General features: G+C 34.0%; 1 protein-coding gene across 1 annotated transcript in view; it reads right to left on the bottom strand.

Moving 5' to 3' along the window:
• Positions 1–1618: 1618 nt before the first annotated feature.
• The window catches only part of pou1f1 (POU class 1 homeobox 1), a 43771-nt gene continuing 26923 nt past the window's right edge, over positions 1619–18466 (bottom strand). Inside the window, exons 4-7 of the mRNA XM_030125235.1 lie at positions 4223–4486; positions 3923–4087; positions 1970–2030; positions 1619–1879 (exon numbers count right to left, since the gene is read on the bottom strand). Coding sequence (XP_029981095.1) covers positions 1639–1879; positions 1970–2030; positions 3923–4087; positions 4223–4486 — 731 coding nt within the window. The 3' untranslated portion in view covers positions 1619–1638. The remainder of the gene's footprint in view (positions 1880–1969; positions 2031–3922; positions 4088–4222; positions 4487–18466) is intronic.

Here is an 18466-nt window from a genome sequence, read left to right as displayed (position 1 = left end):
GATTCCTCAGTAAAACCATTGGAGTTGGATCAATGACAGTGAATGGAGATACTGGGTTTATGATCAGTTAATGATAGATTTTACGAAAAAAAAAAATCATCTTTTTCTTCAGTTTTCTCTGTTTCTGATATAATAACCCTCAACTTTAATCTGAGCTTTAATGAACATCTACATGATTTGTACATTAAATATAATAAAATACCCCCCTCAGTACAACAATGGACTGAAAGACTGAGACAAAGGTACATAATGGAAGAAATGACGGCACAATTACAATTGAAAAAGAATATTTTTATGTGTAGGTGGACTTCTTTAGCACAATATCTGTTGAAACAGCAATTTTTTTCTGTTTAGTTTTGTGTTTTTTCTTCCCCTCTTTAACTTTGGCTTGTGCTATTAATTTTTTTTAACCTTTTCTACTTGAAAATTAACTGGTACAGTAACTAAAATGTTAAATAAGCTTTTTTGTCAAGGAGTGTTCATGATTGTATGTGATCAATGTTTGACCTTGATGATCAATAAAATTAGTTTAAAAAAATAAATTAATAGTAAAATATGGGATTTTCACTGTAAAAATGCCAAATACAGAAGATAATCTTACAATAAGTGGTGGTAAATCACTTAAGAAATTCATTTGGGAACTGACACAAAAGTAGCTCTGGGTCTTTATGGGTTAATGTGACATTTTAATATTTAGTTCTACAGCGCATCAGTTAATGGCACCTGATGTAAAGAAAAGTCTGAAAAAGTTGCGCTTTCTTCTTCACTTCACTAAGACATTCCACATCAGTCATTCTTTTTAGTTTGACACTTTGTTAAGGCAGCAACGGCGAGAGTGTACCATCTATAAAAATACGACAAACTCATCCATCTTTACAACAGGGGAGCAGCACATCTCACGTCCGTTTGTTGACAAAAATGTCAAAAGCTCCACACATCTCTGCCTTCAGATGATAAATCAAGCAGGTTGGAAAGTAGATCAACATAATATATTAAGCGACATTTTAAATAAATAAGGTATAGTGAAGCTAAAAATATATTACCAACTTTCACATAAAACATCATGAGACACTTAACGCTGACGACTAAATTAGAAAACAAAGCTCATAAAAGAAAAAAAATTAGAAAGAATCACAGTATTTTCACTGTTAAATGTTGAATTTAGTGTAAGATACTTTAGAAATACTTCCAACTGTTGTCTTTGGATAGAATGTGGTTTATCTACACTGGAACTGTTGGCATAAATGACATTTTCATGTATAAGTTTGACGATAATAAGCAACACTGAGCCAAAACTCAAGAAGAACAAACATCACGTCTGGAGGCTGCCAGTAAATAGTGTTTTGTTTTTTCATTGTGATTTGTTGCTTTTCAAACCTCAAATAGTTTAGAAATTGAGTTTTTCTGTGTCCCATTGCCATGTAAATGCTTTGAATTCTTGGTTTCTGCTACCGAGTCATAATGTCAAATATTTGTCTGCTAAAAACCAAACAATAACAGTAGCTTATTCGAAGGTCGAGGGCAGGTTTCAGCTGTAATCTTGGAGTGATTTCTGTCAGATATCTGTCAAAAACACATCTTCAGTCGCTGTGGTCAGAGGAGGGAACACCTCTTCAGACCGGTTTTGATGACCATCCACTATGTCATTGGCCTCTGTGTTTTACTCATTTGTGTGATGTAGTTGGGGCTGACTTTGGCCAAACTGGAGCTGAGGTTGAGGCTGGTTTTGACCCGTTTTTCCCTTTGACGTCTGTTGCAGAACCAGACTCTGACCACCTCCTTCTCCAGATGTAGACCTTTGGCTATCCGGGCTATTTCCTGAGACGATGGCTTACTTTTCTCCACAAAACTGCGTTCCAGAGCCTCCTTAGCTCCCAGGCTGCAGTGGGAAACAAAGAAATAAAGAAGAGAAATGTAGATTAACACTGTGAAAGTAGTAATAGAGTGTATGCATCCCCTTTACTCATACCTTATAGTTGTTCGTCTTTTCCTTTTTCGTTCATTCATTCCCACTTTGTCATTGTACAAAGCTGCAGAAAGTCAAATACGTCATGTTAGTAGGATTTCCACAGATAAAACAAATACACCACCAGACGTTTACCTCAGCCAAAAGCATCTGCAATGTAATACATGCATATCAATGCTCATACACGTCAAAATTATGAGATAAAAAGTCATAATTATGAGATAAAAAGTTAAAATGACAAGATAAAAAGGCAAAATTACAAGGTAAAAAGTCATAATTATGAGATAAAAAGTCAAAATTACAAGATAAAAAGTCATAATTATGAGATAAAACAAATCAAAATTACAAGATAAGAAGTCATAATTATGAGATAGCCCATAAAGTCGACCTTTTTGACAAATCGCAGCACTTTATGGCTTGTCTGATGCAAAAATGGAGTACACTGAGGACTACTTTAAACATGGCTTAACCACAAATGAAATGCTTGATTTGCTTGCAGTTACGCATGGAGTTCTATTAAACGCACCCTTGAGAGGTTTTTAAGCAAGAAAGTGCTGTTTCAAGACCAGACCAGTGAGAAGTGAGAAGGGAGAAGTGACCTTTCTGCTCCAGCAATTGGAGCATGTCCTCTGTTGGTATGTCAAAACTTTGACTTTATAGCTCAAAAATATGACTTTTTAGCTCATAAATTGGATTTTTATCCCATAATTTTGACTTTTTATTTCATATTTATGACTTTTTATCACATAATTTTGACATCTTCTAATAATCTTGACTTTTTATCTCATAATTTTGACTTTCTATTTCATATTTATTACTTTTTTCCTCATAATTTTGGCTTTTTGTCTCATAAATTTGCCTTTTATCTCATTATTTTGACTCTTTATCTCATAATTTTGACTTTTTATTTCATATTTATGTCTTTTTTATCTCATAAATTGGATTGCTATCTCATAATTTTGACTTATCTCATAATTTTGACTTTTTATTTCATATTTTTGACTTTTTTCCTCATAATTTTGACTTTTTGTCTCATAAATTTGACTTTTATCTCATAATTTCGACTTTTTATTTCATATTTATGACTTTTTATTTCATAGTTTTGACTTTTTATCTAATAATTTTGACTTTTTAAAATTTCATATTCATGACTTTTTTTCTCATAATTTTGACTTTTTGTCTCATAGATTTGACTTTTATCTCATAATTTGACTTTTTATTTAATATTTATGACTTTTTACCTCATAGTTTTGACTTTTTATCTAATAATTTTGACCTTTTTATCTCATATTTATGACTTTTTTCTCAGAATTTTGACTTTTATCTCATAAATTTGACTTTTTTTTCTCATAATTTTGACTTTTTATCACAAATAAAAAAAAAAAAAAAATTACTGGCAGAAATGGGCTTCCATAGGTATCATACCATAGTCACACTACCATCATACTTCCCATACATCCAGATTATATCTTAGTATAGAAACTGATAAATGCATATGTGTGGTACATATCATATGTGCACAGTCCATTGAACACTTTAAATCTCTTGTAAAGTTGTACCTATTTGCACTGGCTTTTAATCCAAGTGTGTGACTTTTATTTGTTTTATCTTGTGATTGTGTTTTAGATGCTATTTATCCTATTACTGTGTATCTGTATTTTTTAATCAGTTGTAGTATATCTTGTATTTATTCTTATTTTACTAGTTTTAGCATATCTTACATTTATATCTACAGATTTGAGCAGCACTTTGGGCCCTTTGCATTGTTTTAAATGTGCTCTATAAATAAACTTGACCTTGACCTTGACCTTGGTCATTAGAACTTTACTTAACCGACAAACCTAATGTGTGTTTTTTTTTTTTTTGCACAGTACTATATATGTGAGAAACACTCATGTTACAATATGTGCTTAAACAGAGAATAGTTGGAGTGGAGTAAATGTGTACATGACTCACCACCAGCCAGCTCGGCTTCATCCAGCCACTTCTCCAGAATGGCCTTGAGTTTGCAGGCGTTCTTAAAGCTCAGCTGCAGATTTTCAAAGCGGCAGATCGTGGTCTGGCTGAACTCTGAGCCGTGCACTGCAGCAAGCGCCTCGCCTACATTAGTCTGGGTGTAGCCTGGAGACCAGAACCGAGCAGAAATAGACACGCTTCATCCATGACAGGAGAGAAGAAGCTTCATCGGTGTAAACACACACAAAAACAAAGGTCATTTATGACACTACTTGTCACCTTTTAGTAAAATATTCTCACCAAGTTTGATCCTTCTTATCTTGAAGTCATTGGCGAACATCTCCAGCTCCCGTATCTGAGGGGAGTCCATGGCAGGGATATCTTCTTGGTCCCGAATGCCCTTCCTTTGGATATCAGTTTTCATCTCTCCAGCGCTGGGGCCCCCAGGGGTCTCATCAGTTGAGAGGATGGCCGAAGGCAGTGAGGAGAAACCATGGCTCAACGCACAAGAGCCACTACTCAGTCCATGATCTGGAAACTTATACAAGCAGGGAGTCAGAGATCCTAGAGAGAGAATGGGGGTGTATGGGGAGAGGAAAATTAGTTAGTATAGGAGGCACAAGGGAGACCCTCAGGCTGTCAGAAAGGTATTGAAATCAGCACGACCACTATTCCCACATGTATTCTTACCGCCTTTATTTTAGCAGAACCATCGAATTTCAACATTTCTCTATAAGTGACACCACATATTATGAGAGGTTCCTTTATTCAGTTTCTTTGAGCCAGAAAATAACTTCTAAAATGGAAACAAATAAGCACATTTTAACCTAACACAGCACAAATAAAGCGTCCTTGTATTTAACAAAACCTATTCACATGTCTCGGTATGAAATTGTTATCCTTGACTGAAAGTGTTGCCATTCAGAGCAGACTTCACTTATTATATATATTCTGAAATAATTATTTTTCTTCTGTGGAAATACACATGCAGAGTGTTTTAGCTTGTGCAACGTGTCACATTCAAAACATTATTTCCTGTGTTTCCTGCTGTTAAAGTTAGGCGTTTAGATGCTGTAGAGCTCCTGGCTGTTGCTGCTAATTAGTAGTTTCTTCCCCAGTGTCTTTATTTTGTTAGTAGTAATTATTATTAGGTTACTGCCAGAAAGCCAGATGGTTATAACTAATTGTAATTTGGCATTTGATGCGTCTCATTGCGTCACCGCTCTGCACAGCTGCGGCTGAAGATAAGAACTGTACTAATTAATTTCACCACATAGAATAAACTGATGAAACAACATATTCATTATGTAGGGACCACAGTTCCTGAGACAAACATCAGCATGATACTGACTTGAGCCCTGTTAACTTTATCAGGAAGTTTATTAATATGGTCTTAATGAAATCAGCCCTGTTGGATTTGTATCTATTATAATAAATGCAACACTGCCCCCTTGTGTTAGTAGAGATCCAATGCAGGTCAAATTACTGTTAACCTCCTAAGACTCAGCTATGGATTTCACAACTTTATACAAAAAAAAAAAAAAAAAAAAAGAAGAAAAGAAAAGAAACTGTCCACTACAAAGGACATTCCCTAAAAATTTAAAAAACTGTATCTGACAGAACTGTTGCATCATGATGTTTCCAATATAGGCACTTATTTAACCCTTTCATGCATGAATTATGAGAACCTTAATGGGTCAAAACACAGTGATGTCCCGTTAGACAGTGAACTTTAATTGATTGCCATTCCAACATTTATTTCACTGTAAAGTAGCTCCTAGTTTTGGATAATCCCTTATGGTCCAACGAGAGCAAAAATGAATTTAAAAATCAAAATGTGAGTCAAATTGTCTCTAAAATGTCCCTTCAGAGAGATTTTGAATACCGTTTTTTGACCCTAATCAAGTTATTTTTCCTGAGTGTTTTTATTCCTCTTTAGGCATGAAAAAAAAACAATGTGATTGAAAATTTTTTTACAAATCTGTTTTTCACGGAGTTGCAAAAATATCCACTCAGCTGGACATCATGCATTTGTTTTTGAAGCAAAGAAAAATGTACAGGGTGGGGAAGCAAAATTTACAATGAACATTTAGTTGTTTTTTCTCAGCAGGCACTACGTCAATTGTTTTGAAACCAAACATATATTGATGTCATAATCATACCTAACACTATTATCCATACCTTTTCAGAAACTTTTGCCCATATGAGTAATCAGGAAAGCAAACGTCAAAGAGTGTGTGATTTGCTGAATGCACTCGTCACACCAAAGGAGATTTCAAAAATAGTTGGAGTGTCCATAAAGACTGTTTATAATGGAAAGAAGAGAATGACTATGAGCAAAACTATTACGAGAAAGTCTGGAAGTGGAGGAAGCAACAAAAAACGTACCAAAGCTTTTATTAAAGCTCTCAAATCCAAAATCCCAAAGGATCCAACCAAATCCATGAGAAAAATGGCAATTGAACTTGAGGTAGACAACAAGAGCGTTAGAAATGCAGTAAAATATGATTTGAAGTTAAAATCTTACACAAGAACACCAAAACACTTGTTGACAACAGCAACAAATCCAACTTTAGCAATTTTTGGGAATCATGTTTATGGCCGCCTTCTAGCCCAGATCTAAACCCTCTGGATTCTGCTATTTGGGGCGTTTTAGAACATGCTACCAATAGAACATCACACAGCAATGTCGACTTTCTTAAAGATACTATTAAAGAAGAATGGGAGAAGTTGTCACCTGAATATTTGAGGAACACTTGCACAAGTTTCAGGAAGCGTGTGAAGGCAGTTATTGAGAAAGAAGGAGGACACATAGAATAAAAACATTTTCTATTATGCAAATTTTCTTGTGGCAAATAAATTCTCATGACTTTCAATAAACTAATTGGTCATACACTGTCTTTCAATCCCTGCCTCAAGATATTGTAAATTTTGCTTCCCCACCCTGTATTTACTGATACACTGTGTGAAAACTATGAAATAACATTTTTTTTAATGCTGCTAATCTGATGTTTTGTCACATTTTAACATACTCTAATATTAGTTATTACTCACTTTATGGAGAAAATATGCAAAAAACAAACAAACAATGTTTTAAGAAAAATGGTTAATTAGTCTATTAACAATAACAAGCAATTGATTTACACTCAGACATGTTACTGCAGATCAGGTTTATCAAAAACAGCAAAGTTACATTAATGGTATGAATTACATAGTATGGGATGATTAGGGTGGTCCAACAATCATGGTAAAAAATAAAGTTTCAGATAACCTCAATTAGAGCCCTGCGTTAGGTTTTGGCATTCAAAAGATGATTTAGGAAAAAAATTTGGAAGAAAAAGGAGATGTTTTAGAGGTTGCACAAGTTGCTAGAAGTTTTCTGGAAATTGACTAATTTTGTATTTTCAGCATAGCCGAGCTGACCTGCTAAGAGAAGCAGCAGTACTATCAAAACCAAGGTTTGAGTGCTTCATCTAGCAGTTGATGTATGAAGTAAGGCATAAACCAGGTTAATTTACTGGAATTTTTACTAATGCTTATTTTTGATTGTTAACAGATAAATACATATCAGTGTGACACAAGAGCAGAAGCAGCTGATGGTTGACAACATGATGGAAAATGAAGATTCAGAAGTTCCACTAAAGCGTTGGGATGCCCTTAATCTAACAGATTATGAAGGGAAGCAGATCAGTGATTTTGTCCCCACCAGCACCATGCGTTTCTTTGAAACTTTGGATCTGCCACAAACATTCTTCAGAATTCCTCCAGAAGACTGGGCTGATGATGCAGACTTTCAGAGGGATGATAAAACTGTGCATTCCAGAAAAGTTGTCAATGACTTCAACTTGTTGAGCCGCATTATGTAATAAATTCTCATTATGTAATAAAAGTTCAAAATGTAATAAGAATGTCACGTCATCTTGTAATAAAGCCGCATTATGTAATAAACTGACGCATTTTGTAATAAACTACGTCAACACATTATATACTAAATTTTTTCACATTATGTAGTAAGTTATTACAATTTGAGAAATGTATTACAAAATGCACTTGACACATTTTTATTTTTAGAAAAATGTAATAACATGGTTCATTATGTAATAACAATCCAAATTAATATAATTTCAGAGCAATTTAAAAGAAATTAGTCACAGGAGCTACAGGTAATGGAATCAGAACTTTAACCACACAGTTTAAAGATTAATTTAGCACATTATGTTTTCCTAAAAATAAAAATGTGTCAAGTGCATTTTGTAATAAATGTCTCAAATTGTAATAACTTACTACATAATGAGAAAAAATTTACTACATAATACATTGAGGTAGTTTATTACAAAATGCGTCAGTTTATTACATAATATGGCTTTATTACAAGACGACATGACATTCTTATTACATTTTGAACTTTTATTACATAATGGGAGTTTATTACACAATGCGGCTCAACACAACTGTAGCCAAAACTAAAAATGAAGATCAGTTACAGTACTGGCTCCAAGTTGTCAAAGAACACAGGAACATTTTTTGTAATTTCAGTAAAGCAACAGTGGTTGCTGGACTTTCTAAGTAACATTTTTATACCAGTTACAGTTTGATAAAATTACAAATTATTCTAATATGCCTTATTCATTTGGCTAGTTATGTTATAGTATATAAAGCAATCTTCACGTGTCTTGTGCAACCTCTAAATATTAATTAACTTGCATAAAATTTGGACCAAAGTAATTTGACCAGATACGGTACCAAATGCAGGGTTCTAATCCAGAGAATCTTTAAAAAAAAATTTTTTTTGGACCACCCTGGGGATGATGCATATGTGTCCACTGTGTTGGCTGATATGGAACTAAAACAACAAAATCCATGAATATACAAGAAAACAGCTGTAAAATAGCTGTCCACTGTAGTGACCACTATGCATGAAAGGGTTAATAAACAACAAAAATGCTTGTACTTTGCTGACATTTCCTGGGTCTTAGGAGGTTAAAGCTGCCAAAGCTTAGCAGTGATACTCCAATTGTTCTTTAAAGTTGAAGTTTCTGCTTATTTGTTGGTTATTAGTCAATATATAAGGCTGAAAATTAACTTGGGTAGACATGCCAAACTTTGTAGTGAGCTGTAGTAGTTGCTTACACTGAAACTAATCAGCACAAGCGTGGATTCATTATTGACTTGGCACAGTAGCACTGTTTACACTGTTAACATCTGACTAAACAGCCAAACATCAGGAACAGCCTTTTCCCTTTTTTATACTGACAGCGTTTTAAACACTGGCAGATAATTGCCTGAATATAGCAGCACCAGATCCATTTTTATACCGCCGCTGCAGCTACGAAATAAAAAAGCGGACACACTATGAGACGCAATAAGGGTCCTAATGTTCAGCAAAGGACAATGTGCTGTCATTGACCCACGGAATTGTTAAGTCGGTTCTGTTCACCACTTGGAGAACAAAGTGGCACATTCTCCACTATTGTACGCTTCAGTGATTTCCTTTTGTACTTGAAGTGGCACTGAACTGTCGAAATCCCCCCTTTTTTTTTAGGCTTTGAAATAATATCTGGGTTGAGTGTCCTGTATATCTGCCTTTAGTCTTCACAGATTTAATGCCTTACAGCAGGGGTCTCAAACATGTGGCCCAGGGGCCAAATGTAGCCCACCAAAGGTTCCAGTGCAGCCCATGGGATGAATTTGCAAAGTGCAAAAATTCCACAGATTCATTTTACTTCAGGTTCCACATACAGACCAGTATGATCTGAAGTAAAATATCCTACAAAAAAATAATGACTCCATATTTTCTTCTCAGTTTGATGTGAAGAAAATTTTACATTATGCCTATAAATAATGACAACTTCAAATTTTTGTCTTTGTTTTAGTGCAAAAAATAACATTAAATTATGAAAATATTTACATTTACAAACCATCCTGTAACAATAAAATGTGAATAACCTGAACAAATATGAACAACCTGAAATGTCTAAAGAAAATTTAGCACAGTTTTAACAATTTTCTGCTTGTTATTAAGTGTTTAGTGTCTTTGTAGATCCGATCCATAATGCACATGTATAGATGATAAGTTGAGGCATAATATTGTTAATATTGCACTTATTTTTCTTAAGAAATTTCTGTTTTTCAGGTTATTCATATCTAGTAGTTTATAAAAGTAAGTATTTTCATATTTTAATGGTATATTTTGCATTAAAACAAAGACAAAAATTTGGAGTTGTCATTATTTATGGGCTATTATGTTATTATTTCACTGGTCTGACCCACTTCAGATCAAATCGGGCTGAATGTGTGTTGAGCCGCATTATGTAATAAATTCCCATTATGTAATAAAAGTTCCAAATGTAATAAGAATGTCACGTCATCTTGTGATAAAGCCGCATTATGTAATAAACTGACGCATTTGTAATAAACTACGTCAACGCATTATATACTAAATTTTTTCACATTATGTAGTAAGTTATTACAATTTGAGAAATGTATTACAAAATGCACTTGACACATTTTTATTTTTTAAAAAAAGTAATAATATGGCTCATTATGTATGTACCAAAGGTGTGATGGTTTAGCTCTTTTTTATATCCAGAAATGTTGTTTACATTGTTAGACACTTTTCTGAGTTTTTTTTTTTTTTTTTCAACTGGCATAGACACCTTATATTGATCAAAATATTTTAATTTGCCTTAAAAAGGTTCTGTTTTGAAATAAATCCACTTATTGTTCAACATCAGCATTTTCTACTTTGTGTGTGCATGTTGGAGTGTGTGTACTAATTGTGAATGTAATGCTAATAGGTAGGCTATCATTAGCACTACTACAACTTCTAATCTGCAGGGCTACTTCAATTAAAGAGGGCAAAAAAAAAAAAAAATCTACTGGAGTGTCGTTATTACATAATTACCTCCGCCAAGGAGGTTATGTTTTTGCCAGGGTTTGTTTGTCTGTCTGTCTGTTTGTCTGTCCGTTAGTGTGCAACATAACTCAAAAAGTTATGGACAGATTTTGATGAAATTTTCAGGGTTTGTTGGAAATGGGATAAGGAAGAAATTATTAACTTTTGGGGGTGATCCGGAAGAAATCCTGGATTCTGGATCACTTTGAAATTTTCGTTAACATTGTTGTACATGGGGCCAAAATTTTCGTTTCCCAATATCTCGCTTAATTATTGACCAAAACTCATGAAATTTAACTCAGGAATTGACAATGGGGTCCTCTATCACATTTCAAAGGCTGATCCGGATCTGATCCAGAAGGCGGATTTTATCTCAATTTATATAAAAAATGGGGGTGCCCTTACTTTTTGGCCTACTGTGCCTTTAATTTGGATAAAAATTTCAGGAAATGTTGATACTGGCACAAGGAACAAATGATTAAATTTTGGTGGTGATCGGGGGTGGGGGGGCCCATGGGGGGGGCCCACTGATCAGCCTTGGCGGAGGTCTGCGCTCTCTGAGTGCTTCTAGTGAACCATGTTATTACAATTTCCTGAAAATAAAAATGTGTCAAGTGCATTTTGTAATATAAATATCTCAAACTGTAATAACTTACTACATAATGTGAAAAACTTAACTACATAATGCGTTGAGGTAGTTTATTACAAAATGCGTCAGTTTATTACATAACGCGGCTTTATTACAAGATGACGTGACATTCTTATTACATTTGGAACTTTTATTACATAATGGGGAATTTATTACATAATGCGGCTCAACAATGTGGCCCCTGAAAGAAAATGAGTTTGAGACCCCTGCCTTACAGCCAACTGCTAAACTTAACTACTGTTTCTGACTTATTACAATACCGCTGTTAACATCACCGTCAGAGAAGACAGCCAGCACCCTCGGCACAGTATCTTTGTACTTCTGTTGTTTATTATTGATGTGAAGGAATGTGGGGTACAACTCTCAAGAGCATCGGCTGTTCTTTTAAGTCGCGGACAGTTCAGCTGGAGGCTTCTCCTCACCACACTGAAAAAAAAAAAAAGGGAGAAGACGTTGGCTTCGTCTGTGCCTGATGCCTGCACTGGAGCTCTCTGGAGAATGTGCCCGGAGTACTGCTATGCTGCAGTGCACACAGTACTTATTTGTGTGCTATAGAGGCAGACAGGCCAGCCAGCCCCCTTTTCATAACAGATGTGGGCTAACTGGGTTTGTGAAAGCAGCTCAGAGCTTATGTGAAGATGGACAGGGTCCCTCTGGCTGGCATAGATGTGCAGCGACCATGGAAGCTAGAACCAACAGCCGCCTTAAGGTGTGTGGAAAGCAAACAAACTAATATTACCTTACAAAGCGGCAAAGTAAAGTAAACAATTGTCTATTTATTTTACACATCCAGCAGTAAAAACATCAGCGTTCACTTCTGTTTCCTGCCACCAGGCATATGTAGCTCAAAGATTCACAATCCTCCTAGCTGTGTTTTATTTATCCTATGGGATTTTTTTTTTTTTCGTCCTTTTTTTTTTTTTTTTTCCCAAAGTAGCAGTTAAATATGGATGACAGCTGACTATGCAGGCTGGAAATATTAAAATAATAAGGTAAAAGAGGTTTCAAGGTTCATCATAGGTGAGACCAAATGCAGAATTGTTAATTGTGTCTGAGTTTCTGGAGTGACATCTTACAAATTACACTTTGATCCATTGTGCAGTTGTAAAATGAAAGAGCCAATTTCTTTTCTGACCTCGTCCTATCCTCCTTTTATAATTATATCGTTCTGTTTAATACTAGTAACTCTCCCTCTGCCCTTTTCGTCTTAAATATTCTTCCATCGGGTCTCTTTGTATTCACTGAGAACACCATTTCTACATATTTCTTCCATATACAGTAGGAGGAATTCCCATTTTGCAGCAGACAAAAAAGGGTTGTTCACCTCAAACACACTGACAGCATCTAATATGCCTTTTGATCACTTGGCAAAGCAGAAACTCAGTTCATTTACAATAAATTACATCTTGATGGTAGTTGAATGTGACAGGCTGTTTAATTTAGGTCCTGGCGTTTGACATCATAGATCATAGTGTTTTATTAGAACATTTACTGGAGCGGGTCAGAAGAATGAGATCCACACTCAATAACTGTTTTTTTTAAAATATCAGGTGCAAATGTTAATTATATTGTGCTGAGGTTATATTTTTTGGTCATATTTACATTGGTCTGTGTTTGCTGATACCACATGTAGGGATGTAACGATATGAAAATTTCATATCGAGGGTATTGTGACTAATTATCACGGTTATCATTATTATCGCGGTATTGTTGAAATTGTGCTCAAAATGTTCAAAAAGTACTTATACACACACTGAAATAATTTAACCAAGTTGTATTAAAAAAATAATAAATAAATAAAATAATTGGCACAATGTACCATCTGTTGCAGAAACATTTAAATATTAACCCTTAGTGGTCTGAGCCTATTTTGTCCATTTTTCAGTATTTTTGATTTTGCCTTTATATACTATATAAACAAATGTTTACTATACCCATGTTTGGGATCTTTTTTTTTTCAGCACAACTTCATCTATCTCATCTGCCTATTATGTTTTTCACTTTAACCTACTATATCAACTAGGATTGTCTGATAATATCGGCCCACCGATATTATCGGCCAGATATTGGCATAAAAATGGAATATCGGTGAATATCGTTATCGTTTTTTTGCCTATCATTAAAAACGATAAAATAATGCCTTGATTTCACCGGCATTTACCGACACGTAAATGAAGCATTGTTTGTAGCTGAAAGAAATGTGCAGTTTTCAAAATTGTACAGTAGAGTTGCCACACTGTAATAGACTCATGGAGGGAGGGAGAGAAAATAAATAAATATGGCATTTTTTCCACAACTTAAGTTGAAGTATGTATTCTTTGCACAGACAGTGTTTACATTTTGAAAGCCTTGTTGCATTTGAGAATGCATCCAGTGGGGCATCACAATAAAATTAGGCATGATGTGTTTATTCCATGACAGGAGATATGTGATGTCACCTAAAATTATTTTAATATCCCACATATATCGGCAGCGGTATCAGTAGATATCGGAATCTGAAATTAAGCGTTGGACAATATCGGCATATCAGTTTTTGGCAAAAAAGCCAATATCGGACATCCCTAATATCAACGTAAAAGGACAAAAAAACACACAAAAAAAATAAAATCCAATTTGAAAAATGTCTATAATTTATTGCATAAATAACACAAATATGCTTAACGAACCTTTTCAAAGACATTAAAAGTGAATATTGGTTCCAAATATTAGGTATATAAAATCAAAATTGTAATAAATTAAAACTATACTCAAATATTTGACATACGAGGGCTGTTCAATAAGTTCATGGCCTCACCCAGAAATACTGGTTGTTATAATACAGGATGTTACATTCTTTCGTGATGGGATAGTGATGCTTGAACATCGATGGACCAAGTGCATTGCTGTAAAAGGAGATTATGTTGAAAAATAAAATATAAATTATCAGTCTGTGTTGTTCTGTTCTGGGTGAGGCCATGAACTTATTGAACGGCCCTCGTACATACATAGGGTTTTTTCCCCTAAAAGTGCAGTAATCAAACACGGTTATCATGATAATTAGAATTTTAACGGTAATACTAACTGTTGGCAATTTTACCGCGGTTTATCGTTATACCGGTAATCGATACATCCCTAACTACATGTGATAATGACAATAAATGCAGTTTTTTCTTTTCTTGTTTATATAGTCTTCAGAAACATCCACGACGAAGTTGTGTCAGTTTAATATATTCCACTTTTAGATTAGTGTGGGTGTTTCATATCTGTATATAGTGGTTTGACACTACAACAAGTCATCGCTGATCCTTTGTTGATAAGCACTTCTGTTCCTGACCCACTCACTGTGTGACCAATGTGATTTCAGTGGAGGATGCCTATGACTCCAGATTTAAAAGCCATGTCGAGCTAAATGTGCAGAACTGACTAACACTTTTGTACCGTATACAGTAGCTAGAAGTCCAGCATCAACACCTACTGCAGTCTGCATGAGTCACCATGCTGAGAAAATAAACCCACTGTACTAGGGTGCACCAGTGTAAACTTACAAGGCAGGGAAATAATAAAATCTATTTTGCTAAATCCATAAAGGACAGTGCTTCTTCTGTGGGTTTTTTTTTTTCTCTGTATTTAACTTTTCTTAACTGATTTATCACCATTTATTATAATGTAATAGCCCTGAAGTTGATGATACCTGAGACAGAGTATAGTTCCACTGGATTCAAGCTTTATTAATGGACTAAACCAGTGGTTTCCAACCTTTTTTGGCCCATTTTAACATCACAAATTTCTGGCAACCCCAGACATTCAAAACCGTGTCTTTTTTTTTTTTGCGAAAATGAATTTGTTTTTGATCATGTAATAGTTTGCTGTACTATGTTGCAAAATAAATGTTAATTTTAGATGACATATAGTCCCAGAAAGCCTCAGATCAGCTGAAACACTTAGTTTATTTAAATCCAAGTTAAAGACCCACCTGTTCTCAGCTGCATTTGAATAGAGTTTTTATTCTTTTAATTTTTTATCTGTTTTATCTGTTTATCTGATTCTGTTTTGTTTTGTTTGTTTGTTTATCCACCTGTTCACTGCTGCCTTTAACTAAAATGCTTTTGACTTTTTAAATTTTACTTTATCCTTCAAAACTCTGCACTGCAACTCTTACTTTAATATGTGCACGTTTTTATATTTTTGGGTTTTATGTGTTGTTTTCTTACTTGCTGTTTTTAATCACCTTTTACATGTTTCTTTTATAATGTTTCAAATGTGTTTCTTTTTCTCTGTCGTTGTATTTCAATGTCCTGTGTGAAGCACCTTGAATTGCCTTGTTGGTGAAATGTGCTATACAAATAAACTTGCCTTGCCTTGCCTATATAATGTATATTATTATGGACAGAGGCAGAAAAGCCAGGTGTAGATAACTGCACAAAGTGAGAATTTTATTTTCCTTGGTCAGGATATGTACAGTCAGTCCAGCTTGGATTTACAAGGCTGACAATTAATACTGACCAAACAAGAACTCAAACTATGAATTATGAAAGAGCTGCAGCATCTGAAACTGACCACAATGAACATTTGACAGATAAACAGAACCACAGTGCTTCAGTTTCAGCTTCACAGTTTGTCATGTCTTTTATGTATTATGATTGTTTCTCTCAGTTCAACATATATTTTTTATTTCTAAGTTTTTTTTTTATGTTTATTTTTATCAATTACGAGAAATTTCAGGTGACCTCATTTGAATTCCAGGCAACCCCACATCGGGTCCCGACCCCTAGGTTGAAAAACACTGGACTAAGCCGACAGGAACATAAGTTGTTGTTACAGCCACAACTTACACTGCTGGGTCAAAACACGGTATTCGAAATCTCTCTGACGGAACATTTTAGAGACAATTTGACAGATTAGTGCTGCTATATAACCCACATTTTTAACTTTTAAATTCATTTTTGCTTTAGTTGGACCATAAGGGATTATCCAAAACAAGGAGTTACTTTATATTGAAATAAATGTTGGAATGGCAATCAATTAAAGTTTGCTCTCTGATGGGACATTACTGTGCTTTGACCCTGCTAAAACTTGTCAACTGAACCACCACACAGCTGTACGTCTCTTTTCTTTTTGTCCCGAATCTCTCTGCACATGCGCACACAAGGCCAAGGCACAGGAACAGAACAGTCACTGCATAACATCAATACCCACATAATGCAGAAACACAAAAACCACTATTAACATGCTTAACAAAGGGTATCACAATAATATTATCATCTGTATTTTATGTTTTTTCAGTAATAATCAGGTATTTTCCTATATTTAATTTACTGATCATGTGGATGTTCATAAAAGGTCAGATTAAAGTTGAGAAAATTGAAGAAAAAGTGACTTTTTCAGCATTATCACAATATTATCATCTGTATTTTGTGTTTTTTCAGTAAAAAATCAGGTATTTTCCTGTTTAATTTACTGATCATGTGGATGTTCATAAAAGCTCTGATTAAAGTTGAGAAAATTGAAGATAAAGTGACTTTTTCAGTATTATCACAATATTATCTTCTGTATTTTGTGTTTTTTCAGTAAAAATCAGGTGTTTTCCTTTGTTTAATTTACTGATCATGTGGATGTTCATAAAAGCTCAGATTAAAGTTGAGAAAATTGAAGAAAAAGTGACTTTTTCAGCATTATCACAATTATATTATCTTCTGTATTTTGTGTTTTTTCAATAATAATCAGGTATTTTCCTACATTTAATTTACGGATCATGTGGATGTTCATAAAAGCTCAGATTAAAGTTGAGAAAAGTGAAGAAAAAGTGACTTTTTCAGTATTATCACAATATTATCATCTGTATTTTGTGTTTTTTCAGTAAAAAATCAGGTATTTTCCTACATTTAATTTACGGATCATGTGGATGTTCATAAAAGCTCAGATTAAAGTTGAGAAAAGTGAAGAAAAAGTGACTTTTTCAGTATTATCACAATATTATCATCTGTATTTTGTGTTTTTTCAGTAAAAAATCAGGTATTTTCCTGTTTAATTTACTGATCATGTGGATGTTCATAAAAGCTCTGATTAAAGTTGAGAAAACTGAAGAAAAAGTGACTTTTTCAGCATTATCGCAAAAACATTATCTTCTGTATTTTGTGTTTTTTCAGTGAAAATCAGGTATTTTCCTATATTTAATTTACTGACCATGTGGATGTTCATAAAAGCTCAGATTAAAGTTGAGAAAATTGAAGAAAAAGTGACTTTTTCAGCATTATCACAATATTATCATCTGTATTTTGTGTTTTTTCAGTAAAAAATCAGGTATTTTCCTGTTTAATTTACTGATCATGTGGATGTTCATAAAAGCTCTGATTAAAGTTGAGAAAATTGAAGATAAAGTGACTTTTTCAGTATTATCACAATATTATCTTCTGTATTTTGTGTTTTTTCAGTAAAAATCAGGTGTTTTCCTTTGTTTAATTTACTGATCATGTGGATGTTCATAAAAGCTCAGATTAAAGTTGAGAAAATTGAAGAAAAAGTGACTTTTTCAGCATTATCACAATTATATTATCTTCTGTATTTTGTGTTTTTTCAATAATAATCAGGTATTTTCCTACATTTAATTTACGGATCATGTGGATGTTCATAAAAGCTCAGATTAAAGTTGAGAAAAGTGAAGAAAAAGTGACTTTTTCAGTATTATCACAATATTATCATCTGTATTTTGTGTTTTTTTCAGTAAAAAATCAGGTATTTTCCTACATTTAATTTACGGATCATGTGGATGTTCATAAAAGCTCAGATTAAAGTTGAGAAAAGTGAAGAAAAAGTGACTTTTTCAGTATTATCACAATATTATCATCTGTATTTTGTGTTTTTTCAGTAAAAAATCAGGTATTTTCCTGTTTAATTTACTGATCATGTGGATGTTCATAAAAGCTCTGATTAAAGTTGAGAAAACTGAAGAAAAAGTGACTTTTTCAGCATTATCGCAAAAACATTATCTTCTGTATTTTGTGTTTTTTCAGTGAAAATCAGG

This window comes from Sphaeramia orbicularis, chromosome 21, assembly GCF_902148855.1.
Source record: "Sphaeramia orbicularis chromosome 21, fSphaOr1.1, whole genome shotgun sequence".
NCBI classification, from domain to species: domain Eukaryota; kingdom Metazoa; phylum Chordata; class Actinopteri; order Kurtiformes; family Apogonidae; genus Sphaeramia; species Sphaeramia orbicularis.
This window is presented reverse-complemented; position numbering and strand designations above follow the sequence as displayed.